This window comes from Oncorhynchus nerka, linkage group LG23 (genome assembly GCF_034236695.1).
Source record: "Oncorhynchus nerka isolate Pitt River linkage group LG23, Oner_Uvic_2.0, whole genome shotgun sequence".
In the NCBI taxonomy this organism is placed as follows: domain Eukaryota; kingdom Metazoa; phylum Chordata; class Actinopteri; order Salmoniformes; family Salmonidae; genus Oncorhynchus; species Oncorhynchus nerka.
The window spans coordinates 51,544,383-51,566,281 of NC_088418.1; the positions used below are offsets into that span (position 1 = coordinate 51,544,383).

Genomic DNA, 21,899 nt, shown 5'->3' on the forward strand with positions numbered 1-21,899 from the left:
CTTCTGGATGGGATGTTAAAACGGGTGTCCCGACTCTCTGAGGTCAGTCACGATCCCATGGCACTTATTGTAAGAGTAGGGGTGTTAACCCTGGTGTCCTGGCAAAATTCCCATTCTGGCCCTCAAACCATCACGGTCACCTAATAATCCCCAGTTCACAATTGTCTCATTCATCCCCCTCCTCTCCCCTGTAACTACTCCCCAGGTCATTGCTGTAAATGAGAATGTGTTCTCAGTCAACTTACCTGGTAAAATAAATACAAATGTGGGGAGAAAGAGGTAGGTGAAATTAGTTTGGTTAATTGGAAATGGTAGGTTATTAATATTGTGTGGTAGCCAGGCTCATCAAGAGAAGATTCTCAAAATGGAAACGTTTAATGGGAAGAAGATTAAAAGCCATGTCCCTGGTGCTTAGATTGAGGCGAGTCATCACTGGGGTCCCAATATCTATGTCCACTGATGATACTAAAGAAAATGTGAAGGGAGGCAGAGTGATTGAGGCCAAAAGGTTGATCAGCAGGAAAGAGGGTCAAACAAGTGAATGCTTATCAGTGATGCGGAGGTTTGAGAAAGTCTTGCTAGGAAAAGTACAGATTCAATGTAAGAGGATCTGTCCCATGGGACATGTAGCTGCTTAGTGTGAAGGAAAGATAAATTAGACACGTGTGGAAGGGAACGCGTTTTTAAATTTATTTAACTTTTATTTAACTAGGCAAGTCAGTTAAGAACAAATTCTTATTTAAACAATGACAGCCTAGGAACAGTGGGTTAACTGCCTTGTTCAGGGGCAGAATGACAGATGTTTACCTTGTCAGCTCAGGGATTCGATCTAGCAAACTTTCGGGTTACTGGCCCAACACTAACCACTAGACTACCTGCCACCCTCGGTGAATGTGAAAGGTTAAGTGCTGTAATTGTGTGGGAGAACACAGTGCAGCATTTGGTGGATGCCAGGTTCAGAGTCTCATAGATATAGGATCAGTTATGATATGTAGAGGCCTTAAAACAGATTGGTAGAACTACAGTGCGGACTGATGGAGCTTACATGTTTACCAAAGCATCCCTAGCATCCTTATGTAATACATGTATCACTAGCCACTTTAACTATGCCACTTTGTTTACATACTCATCTCATATGTATATACTGTACTCGATACCATCTACTGTATCCTGCCTATGCTGCTCTGTACCATCACTCATTTATATATCCTTATGTACATATTTTTTATCCCCTTACACTGTGTATAAGACAGTAGTTTTGGAATTGTTAGTTAGATTACTTGTTGGTTATTACTGCATTGTCGGAACTAGAAGCACAAGCATTTTGCTACACTCGCATTAACATCTGCTAACCATGTGTATGTGACAAATAAAATTTGATTTGATATACCCGTAGTAAGTGGACCTACTGTCAGGACTGGTGCTTCTGATGGTCCTGGCATGGTTTCGAGGCCTGTTCAGAAATCCTGTGCTCATTAATGTGCAAGGTGTGTTGAACAATAGTGTCCCGTCCTTCCAGGCTTCTGGGCCTGCATGATGTTGGATCAGATAGGGCCGAATAGTGGTGAGGTTTTAATGGCTGTAGGGATAGTCGGTAGGGCAATTTTCTTGCCTTTATCCTATCCTTTCCCATTTTGTGTCACAACGTGTAAGTAATTCACACTCCAGAACAGTAGGCAGAAACACAGGGCTAGAAAAGAGAAATAGATTAAAAGTTGTATAGTACTCCTACACTCCAGTATAGTAGGTGGCAGTGTATGCATCTTGCAGTTGGTTGCGATCCGCCAATATCATTTTAAAGAAGAAGTTGACCATTTTTGATGACGTTTATTGTATCGATTTGAAAGTCCGTGTAGCAAGCTGTGTAGCGATATGTGCTAATAAAAAGGCACGTATTCGCGCATTACAACGATTCATTTGTGTACTAGTTATATTTTATAAGGTTAGTATTTGATTCTTAGTTGGAAAGGGGTTATATCTGTGGGAAGTATTGTTAGTGTGCCTCCGCGACAAAAGACCGATACAATTGTTTTTTAACGTTAGTTGGCTAAAAGTAACGCGTTAGCTAGCTGGCTACGTCCTCACAAATGCAATGTAATTAGTTTATTTTCTTATATAAATCTACTGGACTGTCTTTGGGGGGTGGGTATAATTTGTGGAACGTTCCAACAGGAGTCTGTCCCAAAAATTTCGTAAAGTACAAGATTGCCAACAAACAACGCATACAAAGTAGCATGGTCAATTCACCTAGCTAACTAGCTGCCGAATAGTCATCAACTCACCACGTAGCTTATTCTTAATGTTTGTCCATAGGCTACCAGATACATTTTTCGGAATCAACGTGGTGAGCGATAACGTAATGAAATAACCCTCTCTATCCGGTATCTTATTCGGCCGCTATACAACTTTGTATGCGTTGTTTGTTGGCAATGTTGTTATTTACGAAGTTTTTGGAACAGATTCCTGTTGGAACGTTCCACAAATTATACCCACCACTATGTCAGTTATATATTTTGTCTTGACGCTGCTTTTATTTACAGGTCTTTTTACCCTGCCACTGCCAGCAGTATCTTTAGGGGACACACACTTTTCACGCCACTTCGATACAAAGTTATTTTCGTAGCAGGTTAGGAGAGCCTTTTCGCTAACCCGAACCCCGTTCCTAACCTTAAGCCCAGTGTCCGAACCTGCTACGTCAATTCTCCTAACATACTAAGTAAATTATTATAATTTACTGCGTACGTTCTCCTAACCTGCTCCGAAAAAGTTACTTAAACTCTGAGAACGATGTCGCTTTACGACGACATGGGTGTCGGGAGTGCGACCAGTGACACCAAGACCGAGGGCTGGTCCAAGAATTTTAAGCTACTGCAGTCACAGCTGAAAGTAAAGAAGGCAGCTCTGACTCAGGCTAAGGTGGGTTCCAATGGCACTGCAGGTTGATGAAAGCTGGATTCAGGAAGACTCAAAGCTATGTTTAAAAAGCATCCCTAGCCATATCTATGAACCTTTTCCCCTCATACAGAGATATGGATGATGATGATGGTGTGTGTGTTCCCCACAGAGTCAGCGGATGAAGCAGGGTACTGTCCTGGCACCAGTTATTGACTTAAAGAGAGGAGGTTCGGCTGATGACAGACAGATAATAGACACACCCCCACACATTGCAGCAGGACTCAAGGTGAGGGCTGTGTGTGTTTCTGTGACACAAGTATTTGTCAGGGTGTGAAATATGTGTGACTTATGTGATGTGATGTGTGTGTCAGGACACAGCACCCAGCGGGTTCCCCTCGGGGGACGCGCTAATCCCCCTAGCTGATGAGTATGACCCCATGTTCCCCAACGACTACGAGAAGGTGGTGAAGAGACACCGTGAGGAGAGGCAGAGGCAGAGAGAGCAGGAACGACTGAAGGAGATAGAGGACAGAGAGAAGTACGACCTCTTACCGAACAGCACCAAAGCTACACTTCTAGAACATTCAACAGGATTCTGTTGTTATTGTTGACATAAGTTACAATGTTATATCCTTCAGGAAACTAAGGATGACGTATTGTTTAGACGTTTTCACACTGTAGGAATATGGACCTGACTATGACCACATCATTTCAGTCCATGTTCTGTCCTTCATTCTGACCTCGTGTGCTTCCTGTCCAGGAAGAGGAAGGACAGACACGAGGGCAGCAGCGCTCCGAGTGGATTCTCCCGCTTCCCCACGGCAGAGGGAGAGTCAGATGAGGAGGAGGAGGACTATGAGAAGGAGAAGAGGAAAAGGAGTGAGTAGACTACCTATGGTTTCACTGAGCCTTCTAAGCAGATGAGACATTTAGGCAGATGTACTTGTTCTTAATGTTAGGATAATGTTGTGATTACTTCAGGATAATGTGTCTGACTGTATGTGGTGCTTGATTCTTACCCATGTGTCTCTCTTAGGTATGGGTGGAGCAGCCATCGCCCCACCCTCCTCACTCGTGGATAGTAGAGACAGTGAGTAATGGCTCACAGAGGGATTTGTGTCTGCCTGTTTGGGATGTGGGGGAGTTTGTCCAGTAGATGGCAGTGTTATTTAACATTAGGATGACATTCAACATGCTTGATCAGGATGAGGTGAGTGTGCTAACTGACTGTCTCGCTCCTCCAGGCTCGTCATACTCCTATGAGGATGAGATGCGACCCTCCCGTGGTTCTAAAGCAGCCATCCCTCCCCCCATGTACGAGGACTCCGAACGCCCCCGCTCACCACCTGGCGGTCCCACCAACTCATTCCTGGCCAACATGGGGTGAGTCTGATACCCCTTACTGGGATAGAATGTCCTGTTAGTTGTATGTAGTCTCATGTGCCCTACTCAAAACACAACACATCTGAACACTGGCCCTCTAATGGCATCAACCTGCATAGTACAGCAGCTCAATGTTCTGTCCAGTGGTGTTGTCTGATGTTGTGTCCGTCTCCCCAGAGGGACCGTGGCCCATAAGATCATGCAGAAGTATGGCTTCCGGGAGGGCCAGGGGCTGGGCAAACACGAGCAGGGTCTCAGCACGGCCCTGTCTGTAGAGAAGACCAGCAAGAGGGGTGGCAAGATCATCATAGGAGACGCCACTGAGAAGAGTAACGCCATGCTTCACATCTCACTTTCTGCCGTCTCACTGCCCTGTCTCGCTCGCTCGCTCTCACTCATTCCTGTCTCAGCTCTCCTGTCTTTCTCTCAGATTTCACTTCTCTTTCTTATTATATATGCACACAGTCTACTCCCTCCCTCTCTCCTTTTTACACCAGCGCCCCCCCCTTTTCTCTAACACCAATGCTCATGATCTCTTTCTACTAGATAAGATAGATACAAGCTTGTTTTCATTGTCTCCTCTTGTTACATTAGCCTGTCCAGATGTTTAAATTTTTTTTTTTTTTATCATGTATTACATAGGCCCAGAATGAATGGTCTTGGTTTCTAGTTCCAAGACTGTCTATTGTAACATTATTTGTAGCTGTGTGATCATCCTCAGTCAAGATTCAGTTTTTAATTGGTATTTTTCATTCATTGATGATTTTAATCTTCAACATTTGTGATCTTAGTTGTGTGTATTGGTGTTCTTTTGTTTTTCGTTTTGTGTGTGTGTGTTTGTGTCCCTCTCTAAAGCACCAGGATCCAGTAGCCAGACGGCAGCAGCTGAGCCTTTAGGCTGGGGCTCGGCTTCAATAGGTTTGGCACTGTCACATCACTTCCTCCTTACCTTGACGCATCACATCCGGTTTCGCCCCGTGTGTCTTGTTGTCCCATGTCTCCATCTATTCGCATCTCAAACCTTCTCATTTTGACAGGCAAATTCTCCATTTTTTTGTTATACAGTTTGCTCATCTCAATGTGGGTCAAGTTTCATTATGGAACTAGTAACCACATTTATTTTGGGCCTACATTATGATGGTTGATAACCTAGAAAATTATGAAAATATGATGTGTTAATTGAGTTTTTAGGTTAGTACCTGTAACCCTCATCTGATTGATTTAACTAGCTTTAAAACATCAGTTGTGGTCCACATTCTGGTCCAATCTACAGTCTGAGTCTCTTCCTGTTTACCAATATATTCAGTTGTTTGACTTATTGTTGAAATATTCTGCTCTCTTTCTCCCATCAGTGGACCCCTCCAAGAAGTCAGAGGCCAACCCCCTCACAGAGATCCTCAAATGCCCCACCAAAGTCGTGCTGCTACGGGTGGGTGCTATGTGTGTGTCTGTGCCTGAGTATTTATTGTCAATTCTTGTTTGTTTATGTGCATAGGTCCAATAAAGTGTGTGTGTTTTAGAACATGGTGGGCAGAGGAGAGGTGGATGAAGATTTGGAAGGGGAGACCAAAGAAGAGTGTGAGAAATACGGCAAGGTCATCAAGTGTGTCATCTTTGAGGTGAGAGGAATAAGTCTGTCTGTGTGTGTATAGTTAAGTGCTGAGTCATATTGTGTTGACTAATTAAGCAGTAAGGCCCGAAGAGGTGTGGTATATGGTCAATATACCACGACTATGGGCTGTTCTTATGCACAACGCATCGCGGAGAGCTTAGACACAGCCCTTAGCCATGGTATATTGGCCATATATATCACAAACCCCCGAGGTGCCTTATTGCTGTTATAAACTGGTTACCAACGTAATTAAAGCAGTAAAAATCTGTTTTGTTATACCTGTGGTTTACCACGACTGTCAGCCAATCAGCATTCAGGGCTCGAACCACTCTGTTTAGCATGTGTATTAAGCTATATGTTCTCCTCAGATTGCTCAGGTGACAGACGATGAAGCAGTGAGGATATTTCTGGAGTTTGAGAGAGTCGAGTCAGCCATCAAAGGTCAGTACAACCTAATGTGTTTGTATGGTTATTTTGTGTGTGTCCTTGAGGTTTCTGTAAGATGTGTGTGTGCTCGTTTGTCTGTAACTATATTGTGTGTCTATATAACTTATGTGTGTGTGTGTCTAACTGTTAGGTGCAAGCGTCTAACTGTTAGGTGCGAGCGTCTTAACTGTTAGGTGCGAGCGTCTTAACTGTTAGGTGCGAGCGTCTTAACTGTTAGGTGCGAGCGTCTTAACTGTTAGGTGCGAGCGTCTTAACTGTTAGGTGCGAGCGTCTTAACTGTATGTTAGGTGCGAGCGTCTTAACTGTATGTTAGGTGCGAGCGTCTTAACTGTATGTTAGGTGCGAGCGTCTTAACTGTATGTTAGGTGCGAGCGTCTTAACTGTATGTTAGGTGCGAGCGTCTTAACTGTATGTTAGGTGCGAGCGTCTTAACTGTATGTTAGGTGCGAGCGTCTTAACTGTATGTTAGGTGCGAGCGTCTTAACTGTATGTTAGGTGCGAACTGTATGTTAGGTGCGTCTTAACTGTATGTTAGGTGCGAGCGTCTTAACTGTATGTTAGGTGCGAGCGTCTTAACTGTATGTTAGGTGCGAGCGTCTTAACGTCTTAACTGTATGTTAGGTGCGAGCGTCTTAACTGTATGTTAGGTGCGAGCGTCTTAACTGTATGTTAGGTGCGAGCGTCTTAACTGTATGTTAGGTGCGAGCGTCTTAACTGTATGTTAGGTGCGAGCGTCTTAACTGTATGTTAGGTGCGAGCGTCTTAACTGTATGTTAGGTGCGAGCGTCTTAACTGTATGTTAGGTGCGAGCGTCTTAACTGTATGTTAGGTGCGAGCGTCTTAACTGTATGTTAGGTGCGAGCGTCTTAACTGTATGTTAGGTGCGAGCGTCTTAACTGTATGTTAGGTGCGAGCGTCTTAACTGTATGTTAGGTGCGGCGTCTTAACTGTATGTTAGGTGCGAGCGTCTTAACTGTATGTTAGGTGCGAGCGTCTTAACTGTATGTTAGGTGCGAGCGTCTTAACTGTATGTTAGGTGCGAGCGTCTTAACTGTATGTTAGGTGCGAGCGTCTTAACTGTATGTTAGGTGCGAGCGTCTTAACTGTATGTTAGGTGCGAGCGTCTTAACTGTATGTTAGGTGCGAGCGTCTAACTGTTATGTGTGAGTGTATAACTGTTATGTCTGTAATAAGGCTAATGCTGTGGCCAGTTTTAAATGGGTTGTCCCAGATCAGAAAGCAGGTGAGACTGTCCCCCTCAGGTGTTACATCACAGCTGTCCCAGCAACCCTCTGTCCCTCCACGCAACTGTATAATGTGTGCGCGCGTCTAACTGTTATGTGTGATCACATCCTTAAGGGTACAGAAACACTGCTGTGGCCAGTTTTAAATATTGTCCCAGACTAGACTGGGCTGAGACACCCCCTGGTAATTTCATCAGAGACTAGTCCCAGTGCCCTCTAATCCAGACTGGACACACACATCCTCTTAATTGAACAGAAACACTGCCTGCTACTAATACCAGACTGGGCTGGACACACACCCTGTTAATTTCTATAGAGACTAGTGAGTACTACTAATACCAGACTGGACACACACACCCTGTTAATTTCTATAGAGACTAGTGAGTGCTACTAATACCAGACTGGACACACACACCCTGTTAATTTCTATAGAGACTAGTGAGTGCTACTAATACCAGACTGGACACACACATTGTTGCTATTTTTTCCAGGTGTTTTGACTTTAGACGGTAAGGAATTCAAAGGGGGAGACAGGCAAGTCTTAGAGAAACCGTGGGAAAGGTGGGCCCTCGGCTTGAACCCCGGCATCCGGTGAGGAGACGCGTGGGATTTATGCCAGGGAGTCTTCCCAATACACCACAGCTCTGCACATGTATCCATATTTGTCCACACAAGTGCCAGTTTTACTGGGAATGTCCCGGCATTGGCGTTAGGATGAGTAGGTACTTGTCATCACTGCTCAAACACACATGCCCCCATGAGGTCATGTGCCTAATGTTGATAAGGAACTCTCACAGTGTCCGTCTCACTATTGTAGACTGGATGTGTGTTTGAACTCTGCCTCCAGGACTGTTTGTTGTTGTTTATCTGTGACATTCTTGGGAAGGAGAAGGGAACTTGGGTGATGTCCCGGCTGTGTTTGAAGACCAAGAAATACCCAAGTCTCTGATAGCCACAATGTTTTGGTTTTTCAAGCTTTGATAAGAATGAATTACGGGTTAATGATGAAAACACTGTAGACTATCAAAGAGGAGCACCATCCCATAGACCGTGTTAGGATGACCGTGTTTGTTCACGGTCCAAACGAACAAAACGACCCAATTCCTCACTAGTCTTCACTCAATGATACATCAGCAGTGATATTGCAGACCTGTCTGGCCTAAGCTGACAAAGTCAAGTCTGTAATGTTGATAAATGTTTGCACAGTAATAATGTTTGTTTCCTGTCTTCTCTCCTCTAGCTGTGGTGGATCTGAACGGGAGGTTCTTTGGTGGTCGGGTGGTAAAAGCCTGTTTCTATAACCAGGATAAGTTCAGAGTGTTGGATCTGGGAGAGCAGATGTGAGACACACACGCGCAGTCCATCCCACCTGAATCGTTAAGACCCGCCTCATTCATACCCACAGGAACAGAAGAAATGCTCTGACACACACACACATTGATAATCACCAGTAGCTCTTTCTGTCTCTAAGTAGCTAAACCATTATACTCTCAACAGCAGCACAATGTGTCTATTTACTGAAGTGTTTCACCTGTTTGTTTTGCCAGCAGAAAAATCCTGTATGTGAGGTAATGAACTACTGTCTTGGTCTCTGTGTCCTGATATGAACATGTACAAGTGAAACCTGAAAATAAATGTTCCTTTTGTTTAAAATCTTTGGTTTTAATCTCTCACTCTTCTAGGGCAGAGCGTAGTCTAGGAAGCCCAGTTTCTTTCTAATCTGTCTGACATAAGAGGCTCCCAGAGGACCAGACGCCCAGCTTTCGATCTTTACATAGCCCGGCACGGTGAGGGGGTACTGGGGCAGTTATGAAAGAAACACAGCCCTCCCCCTCCAGCCTCATTCGGATCTTATGTAAAACAGACAGGGTTCATAGGGGACTTAGAGGACTGTCATACTGACTGATGTCTGTGGAGGATTAAATCGGAACAAATTAATTCCGATCGGGTAGTACACAGAAATGAGCTAATTCATAGAAAGGGAATTAAATTTACATGGACTCTCTCTACTCAGATTTTATGACTAACCTCAAGAAATAAAGGTTAGATACATAGAAACCAGTGGAGGCTGCTGAGAGGAGGACGGCTCATGATAATGGCTGGAAACAACTGGAATAGCATCAAACACATGGAAAACATGTATTTAATATCATTCTGCTCCAGCCATTCCCACGAACCCGTTCTCCCCAATTAAGGTGCCACCACTTTAACTATGCCACTTTGTTTACATACTCATCTCATATGTATATACTGTACTCGATACCATCTACTGTATCTTGCCTATGCTGCTCTGTACCATCACTCATTCATATATCCTCATGTACATATTCTTTATCCCCTTACACTGTGTATAAGGCAGTAGTTTTGGAATTGTTAGTTAGATTACTTTTTGGTTATTACTGCATTGTCGGAACTAAAAGCACAAGCATTTCGCTACACTCGCATTAACATCTGCTAACCATGTGTATGTGACAAATAACATTTGATTTGATTTGAACCTGTTATAGAAATACAAATAGGTTTGGGTAAAGCAAAACTGAGATTAAGTGTGTGTGGGGGGGTAGGTTATGAAGGAAGGTTTGCAGGTCAGGCATGCAGAGGGTGGAAGGAGAGCATGCTTGGATCATGCAGGGGGAGTGGGATAGTGTCTGGGTGGAGGAGTGACAGTGCTCTTTGCCTAACCTAAATACCACTGGTGGAGTTGAACTGGGTCTGAGAGAGCGGAGAGTATGTGTATTAGGGAAAGGGGGGACACTGTGTGTGTGTGGGGGGGGGTCTCTCCCTGGCACCCAGACTGGGTCACAGTCTTGTCAAGGGTAGGTATTCCCTAGAATCCCTAGTGTGGGTGATTGGGGTCAGGCTCTGACCTGGCCTGGACCAGGAGAGAAACAGATGGGTGAAGAAGTAGGCTAGGCTATGAAGAGTTGTGTGTGTGGAGAGGTTGACGGGCCCACATACAAAAAGACTGCATCTATTTGTATCTTCCCCACTCTGAAATATACACCTTGCACGTGGAGCCAGAAAAATTTAGAAATAATTAGATCCAAATGGCTCAATACCATTATTCTCTCTCTATTCACTGAACAAATCCTTTGACTGGTATCTTAAGTTTCTTAATGATATGAACTCAAATAGTCCTATGTGACTGCAGGCTATAGCCATGCTCAGGGCAAGTCTACGTGCCACTAAGGCAGTCACTTAGCCTATCATCTCTGTTACCCAAAACTAAAATTGTTTGTGAAAGTTTGTCACTTCCCGTTTTATGCAAACTCTGTCCAAGAGAGATTAAAGAGCCTATTGAGTGTGGAGCCCATTATTTTGAAACCCAGCACTACTTTGTATTTTCCTGCACCATATCCTGTGTTGCTGGAATGAAAAACATTTCACTTGAAAATATAGGGTGATATAGTTGTGGCCAAATTGTTTTAATGATTTGCATAAAATAAATATTAATCTGCATCAGAAAGTCTCCGAATAGGACATTGGCATGACACTACATAGTATTTGGAGACAAAGTGCAAATGCAATAAAAATACAAATAAACTCTCCTTGAGTCATATTTGTACCTCTCTGTCTGAAGGTTTACTGAGGTGCAATTCTGCACGTGCATCGCCGGGATACTCCCATTTGCCATGATAGTGGATTTACCGTCATCAGCCACAAGGTAGCGCAGCGTCACTCTCCCTGAGAGCGCGCGCCCGGGTGGAGTCATCATATAATGTCACGTTGTTTTCTGCTCGGACAGTTTAAATAAAAGAACTGGGACACAGCCGGGTAGATTAATGCCCCCGCACAGGCTGCACGATATTAGAATAGAACACAGCAGCTCTTAACGACTGCTTAGATCGCCAATATATTCTGTTTCAGACTACTTGTCTGGTAGAGAAAACCGACAGCTGATCCAAATCATTTTGAATTGTATTCTACTGTTTTTATTTGATCTGTGCTGGGCTGAAAGCGCGTAACGGTGGTATTTTGGGGGGACTGATATTAGTGGGAAACCTAGGTTTCTTATTTTATTTCACTACCCTCAAGGAATGCTTACTCAGAACAGGATACAAAAGATCTGGATTCCTTCCAAGGATGACAAACCGGCAGTCCCCCGGCGATGTAAGTAGTAGCCTAACCCGCGGCTGGCATCAGCGTCCACCTGATTCATTCATGTTTCATTTAGAAAAAAAGTCCATAGGATAAAGGTATTACTTGGCATTATCTTTGATAATTATGCTATTGATTTATTCACAATAATCAGACAAATAATAATCTCATTGAGTCTATAATAATATAGGGGGGAAATGTGATTGCATGTTTTGATGCATTACTCGCATGGCTTTATTTTCAATGGGCTGTTATGGGTCTAGGTAGCCTGCTTTTTGAAACCATTCAACAGAATAATTTCAAAGCAGCTTAGTTTTCAAATGAACCAACCGACTAAAAAAAGTACACTTGTTTGTAATTACTATAATAATGCTAAAAGTTCCTAGATAGCATATGCCCTATTAGCCTAGCCTATCCAAACTGGCCATTGGCACGCAGCCAGGTCAGGATTCACAAGTAGCTATAGAGGGTAATGGTTGATAGTGCTCACCATAGCAACCACTCAATAGCCCCATCCAGTCCATAGTTACCACAGCCACAAAGTATTTTTTTTTTAAAGAATACGTTTTGGTCTTAATTTAAGGTTAATGCTAAGCATACAGTTAGCAGTGTGGTTATCGTAAGGGTTATGTTCAAAATCACATTTTAGGAAGAGAAATTGTAGAAATAGGCGACCTGTATGACTTCATTGCTGTGGTCCCGAGGGCTTCCCGCTCTGCTCGTTACAGCCAGGAACCGTTGTGTGGGTGGGAGAGACGGGGGGATTTCACATGCAGAGACGCACCGGGCTCCGATTGGATGAACTATCGCGCGTGTCTGCATGGGGCGAGCTGGATACTCGTGCGTGTCTGCATGGGGCGAGCTGGATAATGGCTGAAAAATTGCAGAAATAGGCGGGGTTTATGACTTTGTGGCTGTGGTAACTAGTGACGACAGTTTGTAAAGAGCCAACTGATCAATATCAACGGCCTGACTAGCCACTGCTTAATTCACTGACGTCAGTGTGTTTGTCCTGCTGCGTGTCATAACAACGGTGAACTCGCAACTCGGAAATCTCTGACTTCGAAAAAAAAAAGGAGCTCAGACTTGGAAAATTGTTTTGGACGGTCATCCAACTCGGAATACAAATCGGAAACTCGCATCTTTCTAGAATTCCAACTTTCCGACCTGTAAATCACTGACATTATGATTTGACCTAGTTTCCCCCCCAAGTTCCCAATTGTCTTGAAAGCACCAATAGCTGGTGATGTCTGTATCACATGGACATTCAGGCAATGAAAACGAACACCCAAAAAGTCCTAGCCTGTAAACAAACATACACACCATCATAGGCATTGCATTAAACCACAATAACAAAATATTTAGCTAATGCCATCTAAAATCTAAGTGTATTCGTCATGTACACAGGATACAAAATGGTGCAATCAAATGCTTACTTGCAAGCTACCTCTCAACAGTGCAGTGAAAAATCTAAGAAACAAATAACACAGGCACCTCTTCCCCAGTCTAAGCTATGTCTCACTTCCCTGCATTGTCTCCATAAACCCTTTCTTGCCTTAAAGACTGACTTGCATTCACTCATGCACAGTGGTCCTGACATTGGAATCATCTAGTAGGAGGTTTATCAGTCAGGAGGGGGAGAGACAGCTTCAGCAGTGTCTCTGCAGGTAGACACACCACCTTGACCTCTGGGGAACTGGGGAAGGGTCTAGCTGGGGGCAGCAGACAGGTGGGAGGGAATTAGTATTAGCGTCTATCCACGACCATGACCATCACTGTGCTGCCAGGACCAGTAACACAGACAGTCTCCCCAAGTCTATAAGAGGATGTACAGCTCTCTGACACTGAGGGAGGAAGGGAGATAGATCAAGTGGGATGCTGTGAATAGGTGAGGGGTGGATAGAGAGGGGGAGGGGTGGATAGAGAGAGGGAGGGGTGGATAGAGAGAGGGAGGGCTGGATAGAGGGAGGGCGTGATGGCCTAAAAGCTTTATAGCTGTTTTTCCCATCGAGGAGGTACTGTGTCCTGGAAAGTGGATTAGAGCTGGTAGGAGCCTGTGAATGAGAGGCATTCGTCACTGAATGAAGATGCAGTAGTGTTTACACTGTAGACAGGTATTGGCAAATGGTTTGTGTGGATAATATGCAGTGTCATTATTGTGTGTAAATTAAGAGTACACAATTAATCAGGTTGATTGTGTTTATGGCTATTGAACCATATTTTAATATTTATGTCTCTCTCTGTCTCTAGTGACAGGGGTCCCCCATCTGGCCAACCCCCCCACAGTGATTGTGATGGTGGGTCTGCCAGCCAGGGGGAAGACCTATATGTCCAGGAAACTCACCCGATACCTCAATTGGATCGGCATGCCCACCAAAGGTACACAGCACACACACTCAGCACACACAGTCAGCACATGACGAGACACATCAACAGGTGTAGCTAACAGATTAGTAACGTTTATTATTAGTCATAGTAATGTTTACTAACGTTTATTTGTTGTATTTACTCACTAAGAGGAAAGTTGGGGTTACAAGGGTGGAGGTTGAATTATTGTTCTCGAATTGGAATTTCCTGCCATTTCATCTAGTTCCTTTTCCTCTGTTTTAGTTTGCAGATTTACCACAAACTGGGCTTGGGCTCACTGCCTCCCTCCAGAACATTCTATTTACCATTGTTAGTTTGTTCTTTGCCTCCAGTCTTCAACGTGGGAGAGTATCGCAGAGAAGCAGTCAAGAACTACAGCTCGTATGACTTCTTCGAGGCTGACAACGAGAGTGCCGTGAAGATCAGACAGTGAGTCCACCCCTTCTCCCCATCCTACTCTGTGTTTCACCATGACACATTCTGAGCATCATGTGACATCATTGATCATCAGTGTACTTGAAACAAGGCTAACAGAGATGATTTATTTTCTTGCTTAGACAATGTGCCTTAGCAGCTCTGAGGGACGTTAAGTCTTACCTGACAGAGGAGGGAGGCCAGGTTGCAGTCTTCGATGCCACCAACACTACTCGTGAGAGACGAGACATGATCCTGGACTTCGGCAGTGAGAACGGCTTCAAGGTCAGTGGTGTTTCCATGGTTACGAGAGGCTTGATGCGATCTCAAACAGAGACGCGATCAAATGACTCACCATGTCGTTCAATGTAAAGATGATAAAAGGACTCTAAATGTGTGTGTGTGCAGATCTTCTTCATCGAGTCGGTGTGTGATGATCCCAGCGTCATCGCCACAAATATCATGGTGAGTCAGAAATCTGAACAGAACATCTGAAGAAACATTTTATTGGTTGGCTCATGTTCCTGCAAGGTTCCTCTAATGTTGCAGCCTGACGTTAGCTACTGAGCTATAATGTAATTCTTAGTGAGTGTCTTACGCTGTCACCTGATCTTTTACTTGCTCCCATGACAGGAAGTGAAGGTGTCCTGCCCAGACTACCAGGACTGCAACAAGACAGACGCCATGGAAGATTTCCATAAGAGGATAGAGTGTTACAGGGTTCACTACGAACCCCTGGACCCAGACCAGTACGACAGGTAGCCCATAAACCTCATATAGCTTATTCACTGTTCATACCTGTTGACCCTAGCTACGGTTTACTGTGTGATCTGAGAGTGGCTTAAACCTGATTTAGAATCAGTTTGGCCTTTTAGATAATAATAAATAAGATTATATGGAACTCTGAGATGTTTCGTGAATTCAGGCCTTAGACTAAACTTGTTCTAACCCCCTACGTAGGAGCCTGTCCTTCATCAAGGTGATAGATGTAGGCAGAAGGTTCCTGGTGAACCGGATCCAGGACCACGTCCAGAGTAAGATCGTCTACTACCTGATGAACATCCACGTCCAGCCCAGAGTCATCTACCTGTGTCGCCATGGAGAGAGCATGCACAACCTGCAGGGACGCCTGGGGGGAGACTCAGGGCTGTCGCCAAGGGGGAGAAAGGTACGAGAGTAGAAACACACTCATATACACACGTGTACACACACACACACGCATACTAGTTTGACACATAAATACACACACACACACACACACTGGTCTCTTACTCTCTCCTCCTTTCTCTTTGTGTAGTTTTCTGGGGCGTTGTCGATGTTCGTTAACGAGCAGAACTTGACGGATCTGAAGGTGTGGACCAATCAGATGTGTTGCAGCATCCAGACTGCTGAGAGCCTGGGAGTGCCCTACGAACAGTGGAAGGCCCTTAACGAGATAGACGCTGTGAGTCACACACACTAGAATAGACTACTCACTGGACTGTGTGTGTGGTGCTTCATTTAAACAGCTCTAATGTGAGGTGTGTGCTGTGTGCACAGGGGGTGTGTGAGGAGATGACGTACGATGAGGTGAAGGAGAAGTATCCTGAGGAGTTTGCTCTGAGAGACCAGGACAAGTATTACTACCGCTACCCCACAGGAGAGGTTAGCACAGTACAATATACTACTAGAATCAACCTGCTACTGCCAACTACTGTACAGTTACACATGGACATAGTTCTAGTGTTTAAAATGCTGCGAATCGATGTGTCTGTGAAAATGTAAAGTTAACCCTTCTCTCTTCTTTCTCTCTGTCCCCTCCCTCCCTCCCTCCAGTCCTATCAGGACCTGGTCCAGCGGGTGGAGCCAGTGATCATGGAGCTGGAGAGACAGGAGAACGTTCTGGTTATCTGTCACCAGGCTGTGATGCGCTGTCTCCTGGCTTACTTCCTGGATAAGAGTGCAGAAGAGATGCCCTACCTGAAGTGTCCCCTCCACACGGTGCTGAAGCTCACCCCCATTGCCTACGGTGAAAACTTGTACACCTTTCACTTTACCGAGCCAAGACAATATGACCAGAAAATATCAGAGACAGGACAGTACGGTTCAGATTGGCTCTATGGTGTGAATCAGGCATTAGGGTCAATTGTATGTTCTCTAGCTTGTCCAGGGCAGGAGAAATAAGGTGAGGTCTAAATATCTGTTCTGACTGTGGTGTGTGTGTGTTTTTACTCTGTGTGCAGGCTGCAAGGTAGAGTCCATCTCGCTCAACGTGGAAGCGGTGAACACCCATAGAGAGAGACCAGAGGAGATGAAGAAGTATCCTGGGACTCTGATCAGGAGGAACAGTGTGACCCCCCTGACCAGCCCCGAGCCCAACATCAAGAAACCCCGCATCGACGGCCTGGACGAACCCCTCCAGGAGCTGCCCCCCTCGCCCATGTCCCTCTGTACTCCTTCCCACCTCACCTTGGCCGGACAGGTGAGTGTCTCTCTCTGTCTCTCGCTCGCCCTCTCACACATACACACATCTTTGACTCCTCAAACCTACTGAAGGACATCTTTTATCCCTTTCTCTTCTGCTATAAGCAATTTTCCATTCTATGCTGTTTATGTCTCTTCACTCTCTTTCTTTTCATAATTTCTTCCTTCTCCTCTTCACTGTGCAGCACTGGCTGGGCAAAGTCTGCCTGTAAGTACCTGTCTCTCTCTCCTCTCTCTGCCTTTCTTTGTTTGTTTCTTTCTCTTTCCAATCCTCCCCCATGAAATAAATAATCCTCGTCAGTGTTCCATTGAAAGTACTGTGTAAGATCCCAGTAGTTTTCCCAGGCTGGTTTCTCACAGACACGCTACAATGTGGTTTTGAAAACCATCCCGTTACTCCCTGAGGAATACATGTGCCAAGTGCCTCCCTCTCTTTCCCCCCCTTCCCGCTCACGATGACCTTGTGTACAATTTCAGCCTCGCATTCCTTCCAGCTGATGTCAGAGTATTGTACAAGCATTGCTATCTGCATGTTACGACGCCAACCCCCACACACTGTTCTGTGACTTACGTCTTTAGAACGTCTATATCTTCAATGTATTTTCTGATCTGTTTAAAGACCTCTGCCCATCTGTACAATCCTTCACTGTCTGAAACTGGTCTCTCTTTTAGTGTTTCAAAGGTAAAGTGAGAAAGCAGCTAGATTTAGCTCCCAGTTTATTATTATGTAGTAGTGTTGTGTCTCAGACTCTGCAGGTAAATTTTGACAGGTGATAATTATTCAGGGTGTGGAAAGTTCCAGTCAACTTAAGTCACAATCAGAAGGGGCACTTGTACACTGAGTGTACAAAACCTTAAGAACACCTTCCTAATATTGAGTTGCAACCCCTTTTGCCCTCAGAACAGCCTCAATTCGTTGGGTCATGGACTCTACAAGGTGTCGAAAGCGTTCCACAGGGATGCTGGCCCATGTTGACTCCAATGCTTCCCACAGTTGTCAAGTTGACTGGATGTCCTTTGGGTGGAGGACCATTTTTGATACACAAGGGAAACTGTTGAGCAGGAAAATCCCAGGAGCGTTGCAGTTCTTGATACAAACCGGTGCGCTTGGCACATACTACCATAAACCATTCAAAGGCACTTTCTTTTGTCTTGCCAATTCACCCTCTAAATGGCTCACGTACACAATCCATGTCACAAGGCTTAAAAACCCTTAATTTTTTTTTTTACCTTTATTTAACTAGACAAGTCAATTAAGAACAAATTGTTATTGACAATGACGGTATAGGAACAGTGGTTTAACTGCCTTGTTTAGGTGCAGAACGACAGATTTTTACCTTGTCAGCTCAGGGATTCAATCCACCAAGCTTTCGATTACTGGCCCAACGCTCTAACCAGTAGGCTACCTGCCGCACCTAACCTGTCTCCTCCCCTTCATCTACACTGACTGTAGTGGATTTAACAAGTGACATCAATAAGTGATTATAGCTTTCACCTGGTCAGTCTATGTCATGGAAAGAGCAGGTGTTCTTAATGTGTTGTTCACTCAGTGTACAGTAACACCCATAGACAAGTAAAGACACACACTCTTACACACCCATTGTAGCTCTATAGTTAGTTGTTGAGGTGTACCTTAGACGTGGGATAGGGAGATCGGATAATCGTTTTTGAGCCCACACATGGTTTACATTTACCATGGAATATGAATGAGTAGCTCATCGAGGCTTCAGACGACATGGATGAGCAGAACCAAAGCCTCTGTCATGTTACGGCATCTCATGTTAAGCCTGGAGTCACTTAGCCTATAGGACAGGATCTTTCCCTCTCTTTATGTTTTATGTGTCTTGTTTCACAGATGACTCTTAGTTTGTTTGTAATGGTTTCCCCATGTCTTCTTAACAATTTGATGCTTTTGTTTCCCTCAGAACATGAAGAGAAAGTCCAACAATCGCCATGAGATCCTGCAGCTCTGCTAATGAGATCGCACCGCCTCGTCACCTGATCCAAGTCCCCAGGAAGTGATGCCGGCAAAGAAAATTCAACAATGTCACCAAAATGGCTATTGTTGTGTTTTTTCCCCCCATCTGCCTCTTTCTGGAGATCACAGGGACTACTGTTCTCTTTTCTCACGCAGACGTGTTAGTGAGTGTCTGGTCTGTGTGTTATCTGCCAGTGCTTGTAGTTCAAACACTTTTCCTCTGGGAAAGAGATAGTGAGAACACTGTACATTAGAGGTCTTCTCTGGTCCACCCAAACCCAAAATACCTGAGACTCGAGCAGGCCTGGGTCCAAAATTCTACGTTTTCCATCGGGTATGAGCCGGGTCCTGTTTGATTGTAATCGGGTCTTGGGTCTATGTAACAACCGCTGATAGACCCGAGTGGACCCGAATGGACCCGGCCATGACTCTGCATAGCCAATAGCATATTTATGTACCAGTTAAACATAATGTATGCTACTGTACAATATGTTCAGTGAATGTCTTGAGGAACACTGACTCACCTAAGCTGTGGTTGGTTCTCACAAGGTTTGTACAGAAGATAGGGACAAACTAGCATGAATCAACCACTCTGTAGTGACAGCTCACACTGGATCTGTGGTTTAATTAGGGTAATAGCTCTGATTCTAAGGAGCTATTATATCTGGTTTGAGTGACTACTTGGCAGTCGGCAAGGCATCCTTCAGAGAGCTGGAACCAGGCCAAATATTTAAGTCTCCCTTTCTTGACACCCTCCTGAGATCTGAGTGATGAATGGTTATATCACTCTTTTAACAGATGGAAACGTTTAGTTTACGACGTAAACATTTTCCTATAGGGATGCCTCTGAAATAATGATTCTCCAAATTGTGTTAATGACTCTGACTTGTTGACATTGAGCACTTATTCACTTTTTTTGTTATGATTTAAGATTTGAGTATCATACTGTTACTTAAAGGATGTTAAATTGAATGACCGGTGTACTCGTGTGCTATGAAATGAATGATCCTTTTGATCCTGCACAGCAAGGTTGACATCCCTGTTGAGTTGTGTGTATGACTGTGTCCATAGACACAATTGTCTCTTTCTGTGTTTCTCTCCGAAAGGAGATTCGGACCTAGAGTGCCTAGTGTTTGTCCTGCAAGCCCAATGCGGCTTCTGCACCCATATAGCTAGCCATAGAAATTCAGACATATGGTACCTTCAGAGTACATGCAGTGTAACGTGATTCACTTTTCTTTGTAAGACAGCTGTTAACATGTGTGAGCACTTATATCTTTGTTATGAAAATGCGTTCTGTAAATACACATGTAAATATATCAGACTTGAAGGAACGCTCAGTGTTTTGGAATGTTCAAGTCTAGAATTGAGTGGGAAGGTATTTTGTAGATGCTCGTTTGTACTGCTCACTGTTTGAAGGATTAATAGTTCATTGTAAGGAGTGTACTGTTCTGCCTCACAAAGGTAAAACACAGTAACTACGCCAACAATGAAACTGATAAAAATGGCTTTAAAGTTTTTTTTGCTAGCCAGCCAAATATGTTCTGCATATCATATTGGCAGTACTACTTTTGTTCATTTGTGTTTGCTTCTGATACTTGAATTTAGTTTTTTTTGTAAGACATTTTTTCTCAAACTATTTATTTCTATGTAGATTTAGATAATGGTTTGGAGCGGATGGCACCTGGTCTTGCCTGAGTACTGTGTATGACTTGTGTATGCCAAGCAAAGCGTCTGAGAGGACAACATGTGTATATTCTGCATTTGCTGGGCCAATAAATCTCCGGGAAAACAAGCCATCTTGTGGATGTCATATCTTCATTATTTATGTGTCTTGGGCCACACTACCTGAAAGGCAAACAGCCTAACAATGTGTTTCCCTTTGGAGAAGTATGCTAGAACCTTTTAAAGCAACTAAATTGTCACCAAAACACTTGCGATTCTTAAAGGTACTATAGGGCAATATAGAAGTGTACTGAGAGTGCTGAGGCCTGTAGAAAAACGACTTGATAGGCAAACACCCTATCATATCAATGTGTTTCAATTTGCAGAGGGAGACCAGAAACTTTTTTTTAAACTGGAAGCTGGAATTTGTTGTTGTACCATGCCACATTTGAACACATCTGTTTAAATAGTGTCACCACAGAACCAGAGCCAGCACAACACTAGCTGTCAACACCTAAACTGACCTACAGGTAACTGCCAAAATAAAGGAAACACCAACATAAAGTGTCTTAATAGGGTGTTGGGCCACCATGAGCCAGAACAGCTTTAATGCACCTTGGCATAGATTCTAGAAGTTTCTGGAAACTTTATTAGAGGGATGCAACCCCATTCTTCCATGAGAAATTCCATCATTTGGTCTTTTGTTGATGTTGGTGGAAAACGCTGTCTCATGGTGCCGCTCTAGAATCTCCCGCCTTAAGTGTTCAATAGGGTTGAGATCTGTTGACTGAGATCTCTTATTCTAGACACGATAACCAAAATAATGGGCAACTTGGCATTTTTATACATCACTCTAAGCACGATGGGATGTTAATTGCTTAACTATCTCAGGAACCACACCTGTGTCGAAGCACCTGCTTTCAATATACTTTGTATTCCTCATTTACTCAAGTGTTGGAAGTTACTTTATGTGCTCTATGTGTCTGGTGCTGAGAATGAATGAAAAAATTCTCTGTTAAAAATACACTCCAAAACAGTCCATGGCGTAAAACATGTTGGAGTAGCTGTTTTACAGGTCAGTAGAACACACACACAAGAACAGCGATGCTTGTTTCACAGAGTTTCTTAATCCTGGTCCTGGGGACCCAAAGGGTCCATTTTTGTTTTTGCCCCAGCACTACACAGCTGATTCAAATCATAAACTCATCATCAAGCTTTGATGATTCGAATCAGGTGTTTGGTGCTAAGGCAAAAACAAAAACGCACCTTTGGGTCCCCCGAGACAAGATTAAGAAACACTGGTGTAATGAAAAGTGCCTTGCGAAAGTATTCG

At 44.0% G+C, this 21,899-nt stretch overlaps 2 protein-coding genes across 4 annotated transcripts; both read left to right on the forward strand.

Annotated features, from left to right (window-relative positions):
- The first annotated feature begins 1,801 nt into the window (after positions 1-1,801).
- LOC115119432 (splicing factor 45-like) lies at positions 1,802-9,234 on the forward strand. 3 transcript variants are annotated; one of them, XM_029648224.2, is made up of 13 exons: positions 1,802-1,888; positions 2,541-2,916; positions 3,065-3,181; positions 3,267-3,433; positions 3,656-3,774; positions 3,932-3,985; positions 4,140-4,278; positions 4,456-4,607; positions 5,134-5,196; positions 5,631-5,707; positions 5,799-5,897; positions 6,259-6,331; positions 8,822-9,234. In XM_029648224.2, exons 2-13 carry the CDS (start codon positions 2,788-2,790, stop codon positions 8,923-8,925), a joined length of 1,293 nt encoding a protein of 430 aa, XP_029504084.1. In that variant the 5' UTR covers positions 1,802-1,888; positions 2,541-2,787; the 3' UTR covers positions 8,926-9,234. The 3 variants fall into 3 exon arrangements, with proteins under 3 accessions (XP_029504084.1, XP_029504082.1, XP_029504083.1); XM_029648222.1 differs by having other exon boundaries at positions 1,830-1,942; XM_029648223.2 differs by lacking the exon at positions 1,802-1,888 and adding an exon at positions 2,000-2,094.
- Positions 9,235-11,329: 2,095 nt separating this feature from the next.
- On the forward strand, positions 11,330-20,696 carry LOC115119429 (6-phosphofructo-2-kinase/fructose-2,6-bisphosphatase 3-like). The gene is made up of 12 exons (XM_029648216.2): positions 11,330-11,691; positions 13,930-14,058; positions 14,379-14,475; positions 14,604-14,745; positions 14,869-14,925; positions 15,094-15,218; positions 15,421-15,628; positions 15,758-15,904; positions 16,000-16,104; positions 16,276-16,468; positions 16,683-16,921; positions 18,849-20,696. Exons 1-12 carry the CDS (start codon positions 11,619-11,621, stop codon positions 18,897-18,899), a joined length of 1,566 nt encoding a protein of 521 aa, XP_029504076.1. The 5' UTR covers positions 11,330-11,618; the 3' UTR covers positions 18,900-20,696.
- Positions 20,697-21,899: the final 1,203 nt, after the last annotated feature.